Source organism: Pectinophora gossypiella, chromosome 5 (genome assembly GCF_024362695.1).
Source record: "Pectinophora gossypiella chromosome 5, ilPecGoss1.1, whole genome shotgun sequence".
Lineage (NCBI taxonomy): Eukaryota > Metazoa > Arthropoda > Insecta > Lepidoptera > Gelechiidae > Pectinophora > Pectinophora gossypiella.
In genome coordinates this window covers 8,774,740-8,780,455 of record NC_065408.1, presented here as the reverse complement: position 1 = coordinate 8,780,455, position 5,716 = coordinate 8,774,740, and the positions used below count along the sequence as shown (strand labels likewise).

At 35.9% G+C, this 5,716-nt stretch overlaps 1 protein-coding gene across 2 annotated transcripts; it reads left to right on the top strand.

Moving 5' to 3' along the window:
• Positions 1-2,950: 2,950 nt before the first annotated feature.
• On the top strand, positions 2,951-4,002 carry LOC126366783 (endocuticle structural glycoprotein ABD-4-like). 2 transcript variants are annotated; one of them, XM_050010031.1, is made up of 2 exons: positions 2,951-2,997; positions 3,532-4,002. In XM_050010031.1, exon 2 carries the CDS (start codon positions 3,544-3,546, stop codon positions 3,919-3,921), a length of 378 nt encoding a protein of 125 aa, XP_049865988.1. In that variant the 5' UTR covers positions 2,951-2,997; positions 3,532-3,543; the 3' UTR covers positions 3,922-4,002. The 2 variants fall into 2 exon arrangements, with proteins under 2 accessions (XP_049865988.1, XP_049865987.1); XM_050010030.1 differs by lacking the exon at positions 2,951-2,997 and adding an exon at positions 3,019-3,196.
• The last annotated feature ends 1,714 nt before the right edge of the window (positions 4,003-5,716 follow it).

Here is a 5,716-nt window from a genome sequence, read left to right as displayed (position 1 = left end):
TCTTTGAATAATCAAAATATACATAAAAATATAAAAAAATAATTTTGTATCATAACTATATAGTGTTGATATTATAATAAGTTATGTTATGACAATGTTGTATTGAGTTAATAAATAAAGAAAATCTTTTATGTTTCAACTTTTCTATTTTATTTATAGATACTTACCTAGTTCATCATCATCAGCCGTATGACGCCCACTGCTGGGCATAGGCCTCCCCCAAGGATCTCCACGACGATCGGTCCTGCGCTGCCCGCATCCAGCGGCCAGCGGACTTACCTAGTTAATTTATCTTATTATGATGTCTGTTATGATATCTATCTTTAACCTGATTTATTTTAGGAAAAAGTATTATGTTAAATGCCCACAAGATGATGATACTTATTTCACATCATCTTACATCAACAGAAAAGGAGTAGGTATACATTATACATAAGTACGAAGAATAGTATTAAAATTAAATAAATTAATATTTTACATAGTTTTCAATTATTGATATTATTGCCAATTTTTGCAGCTATTTTAGTGGCGATACAAGTTAGACTATAACAAATATACTTATTTTATAATATATAAAGCGCTGAGAAGAAGAGGGAAAAATACGCAGCACTGGCGCCACTGTATGATTTCGTGCCCGCTGCTGTGGGGACTTTTGGTAGCTGGGGGGCAGGCACCGTAATCCTCATTTCCGAGTTAAGTCGTAGGCTCAGGGAAAAAAACGGGAGATTTCTGTTCTTTTATTATTATTATTTTTTGACGTGACTTATTGTAGATTTGCCGCAGATGGCATTAACTACTTGGCCGAACAAATGGGGAGCGCTGAGGGCTCTCATCCGGTACAAAATTTAAGACAAGCGGCGAGCGTTATGGGCACCTTTGCACAGTTTATATGTAACATATTTATAACTATGACATTTTTTAAGATTATAATTGAGTACTCTGGCGCCGAAGAAATAATTTAAGTAACAGCGAAACAAACACCTATTATTAAATATATTAATAACTAACTTCAAAACTTTGATTGGCCAAGGGTCACAATACACGCCCTCTCATTTTGATATACTCATGCTCCTCTGAGCATGAGCTTGTGCATCATAATACCTATATGTAAAAGAAATATGCAATCGGTCACAAAAATGTAAGTTGTATAAATACAATAAACTTTACTAACAGTTGAGCTAAAATACTTCTTAGAATTGTGAATCACAATGATTGTGCATATATCGAGGGATTATCGCACTGTTATCTTCCATTCACTTTATTTCAGTGAATAATAACTTTTGAGGTCTATTTTAGATTGTAGATTTTGAAAATGTATATTCGTAGATGCACTACGTTAGACCTGCTAGATATGCTTCCGGTGAACCATATGTTCACAAATTATTATATTTTAACTTACATACAATATGAACTCACGCCTTACAAAAAGGGTTTCTTTGGGCCAAAGAAACTAAGTCTGCCTGTTAAGTGTTGTGTTAAAATATTATACATATTTTTTATGGAAGCTATAAAAGAGTCCTTTAAAAGGTTTTGTGCAAATATGCAGATCTATAAGCGTCAGCGCGGGCGCAGGGTTCGATCGCATCGACCCCGGTTGCCTAACAACCGGTCGGTTCACTTTCCCTCAACGGGTCAAGGTCGAGACCATCCATCGCCATAGGCCCACATCACCGACGATACGTCTGACTCAACAAAAAACCAAGTATGCATATTATGTGTGCAAAGGCCAGTACAACCCATTGACCCAGCTGGCTATATTGACCTTTATGCTTGATACAATTGTATATTGCTCTAGTCTCATTTTAGTTTGATTGGCACAGTATTTTGACGCGTGTTCATGTCAGTTTTGATAAATACGATAATGATATAGTACACGCAATATTTTCACCTATGCATGTTATAGGTACCTCTATATAGAGCTTTCATATCAACGGGATATTTGAAACAAAATATGTAAGTTTTATACGGTTTTTAACTGCGTATTGTGCTTCGGTGGAACGTCATTATTTATTGCTTACATTGTTGACACTTCTTAGGCAGTATTTAAGTACTCATCCGGCAATATTTAATAAAGACTAGACTCAATAAATGTCAAATGACTTCATCACATTATCATAGCCATACATCATTCGGGTGCCACTCCCAACAAACAATATTTGTACCAACAACTGGCCTGAAGACGTTCTATTGACCAAAACTGCCTTCAATGCGATTTACATAAGAGATATGGGTGAAATCTTTTGTTGTATGAATACCTATTCAATAACGCCTATCGTATTATGAAATTGCAGGCGATGCCAATACGGTTACAAAGAGATGCATCATATTGAACGAGACAAACGTGAACTATTGAACTTTTAATGATCTACAAGATTCGGAAATCTGATACATGAATAGCTACTTACAACTTGTCATATGTTTTTCAATTCTGAGATGAAAGTCTTCGCTTGCAGAATATTACGCTTGCAGAATATTAAGGATCATATTATCGTTTTCTGATCTTTAAAAAATGTTTCCTTATACAGACATGATACCTGCTATGTGCAACGTTGAGGCATACATACTTTATCATAAAGAATCGAAAAGCTGTTGAATATATGGTTTTATTTATATATGTGCGGAATCTTATTTGTATGTTTTCCAGATGAAGTATTTCTTATTCTTAGATTGATTGAAGCTTATACCAAACTCTTACCGCTCCACATCAATCCGGCCAAGTTCATAAATGCCATCCGGAACACTCACATTATAAAAGATGAAATGAAATATATATTATGTAGTGTCGGCCTATATGAAAAGATTATTTATTTCACAAAGCATTGACTGAATTTCTGTAGCATAGACTTTATGCAGACATACCGAAGCGAAGCGTGCCGTAGGTGTTAACGATAAACACTAGCGCATGCGTCGAGTCAAATCTGGACAAATGGAAATTCTGTTAGCTTTGTTTGACAGCCATTACGTCGCCCCGCCTGTTTGACATACTAGAGGTTCGAGGTAATGCATCTGTTGTTTACTTATTTCATAGATTTTGCGACATTCCAAGTGATTGTGTAACGAGGAGTAGGTACCTAGGAGGTGGTCAAATGAAACCACTATAAATACACAAATTTGCAGGATGCGTGACATCAGTCGTAACAAAGTTTCATATTGTCTAACAATAAGTAGCAGCTTCTCTAGCAAAATGAAATCCATTGTAAGTGTCAACTTGAGTTAATAACATTTAAATTGAAAACTGTCTACAGTGTCTATAAAGTTCAGTGACCCGGAAGAATAAATCAGTGCTGTGACAATTCATGATTATTAATTTGAATAAATTAACCGAAATCGGAAGCGAAAATGAATGATCAGTCTTGAACTTGATCTACAAAATATTTAAATGTAGTTTAACATAACCGGAGCAGCGCATACTTTGAACCTGTTTCTTGCAGTGCTTGACTTTGGATTGGCATTTGGATTTTTGTTGCATTGTTTGATGTGTCACCGCTTTAAAAGTAAATGTATTATAATTAACTTTTGTTTACCTTTTAGGTGTTAGTATCTATGTTGGTGGCTGCGGCGTGGGCCGCTCCTCAAGCTGCCCAGGCGCCCACGGAGCCCATCCCGATTCTCCGTCAAGACAGCCAGGTTAACGGCGACGGCTCCTACCAATATTCCTTTGAAACCGGCAACGGAATCAGCGCTGACCAGAAGGGAGACTTGAAAAAGGTTGGAGACGTTGAAGCTTTGGAAGTGTCTGGTCAGTTTAAGTATCCTGGTGATGGCGGTGATATCCAGCTGACGTATGTGGCTGATGAGAATGGCTACCAGCCTCAGGGTGCTCATCTGCCTACCGCTCCCCCAGTACCCGAGCCCATCCAAAGAGCTCTCGCCTATCTTGCCACCGCACCGCCACAACCTGAAGCGCAGGCGCAACAGTAACATGTAAATTAGACTTTTGACACATTGTGATACGTATACATTTTGTAATTTTATACCAATTATAATTAATATCAAATTGTATACCTCCTATTTGTTTCATTCTGAACTTTTAAATATAGAATCAACTTGCAGACGCTGCGTAAACCCAAGGTATCTACTTACAGTAAAAAATAAACGCATCATTTTATGATTAGCTAATTTAAATAATCTAGAAACTAGTAGAATCACGATGACGTCACTTTACATATAAAACTAGAAAAATAAATATTGCCTAATATTATTTTATTTTTTAACGTGCCAGACGGCATAATATAATACATTATAATTAGCAGTTAAGAGAACATCCTGTTTCATTTATGGTGATATTGTGGGGAAACACGCTAAAAATCTTGAGATTTTGAGACTTATTTAACGGACATGACTTATGCCTCTGCATTAAGAATATGGACTCTCCCATTTTCAGGTATTTTATTTTTGCCTGTAATTCAAATATTAAAGTTTTAAAAATGGAATGTAAAAAGTTATGATCTCAATTGCCGGTTCAACTTTCCGGGAATATTTTGTTTTTTGTAAAATCACCACTAAATCTGTATTAATTTTAGTTTGCAATTTTTGAACACTGTTTTATGTTCAAGAGTAATAAAGAATGCAAAACGTATAAGATTTAGGTTGCCAGCGTACGATCTATTACCATGGAATTGGTAAAAGAGATAAAATATGTACCTTGCTCTTATCGTAGAACGCATTTTCACAACACTGGACTTACTTATAATAATATCAATAAGTAAAATAGTGTGAAAAAGTTATAGGCTAATTTTAATAAGAAACCTAAGAAATATAGTTCCTTTTTCAAAGATGATTTTAATCTTCTTCTATCTTCTATCTATACTATAATAAATCTGTAGAGAGGTCAATTCTGTACATTAAATATATTTTCAAAATAACTATCAGGGGGTGATTAGTGATCGATACTGATGTCAAAAATGCAATCAGTAAAATTTTTGTCTGTCTGTCTGTCTGTCTGTCTGTCTGTCTGTCTGTATGTTCCTTATAGAAACAAAAACTACTGGACGGATTTTAATGAAACTTGGTACAATTATTCTTCATACTCCTGGGCAGGTTATAGTATACTTTTCATCACGCTACAATCAATAGGAGCAGAGTAGTGACAGGAAATTTTGGGAAAACGGGAGAAGTTACTCCATTTTTTAAGCTTCCGTCGCGTGAGCAGCCTTAATGGTTAAAGTTACATAGAAATCATGTATGACGGAAATATCTTCTAAATATGTAATCTAAATATATAAAGGAGAAACTGACTGACTGACATATCAAAGCACAGCCTAAACGGCTAAACGTAGGCACTTGAAATTTGGAAGAGACGTAGCTTAGGTACCGTAGAGGTGCACTAAGAAAGGAATTCCCGAAATTCCCACGGGAACGGGAATTAGCGGGAAAATCCTTTTGTATGAAAAATCTAAAACACTCAAATTAGACGTTTGAAATTTGGCATGCAGGTACCTTAAGTACCGTAGAGGTGCACTAAGAAAGGAATTCTCGAAATTCCCACGGGAACGGGAATTAGCGGGAAAATCCTTTTGTATGAAAAATCTAAAACACTCAAATTAGACGTTTGAAATTTGGCATGCAGTTACCTTAGGTACCGTAAAGGTGCACTAAGAAAGGAATTCTCGAAATTCCCACGGGAACGGGAATTAGCGGGAAAATTCTTTTGTATGGAAAATCAAAACCACTCAAGTTAGACATTTGAAATTTGGCACGCAGGTACCTTAAGTAC

Excerpts from the sequence above, each read along its gene's own strand:
- LOC126366783 (XM_050010030.1), top strand. The coding sequence starts at position 3,119 with ATGCGTGACATCAGTCGTAACAAAGTTTCATATTGTCTAACAATAAGT. Across the intron at positions 3,197-3,531 it reads CTAGCAAAATGAAATCCATT|GTGTTAGTATCTATGTTGGT; the intron begins GTAAGTGTCAAC and ends TTTACCTTTTAG.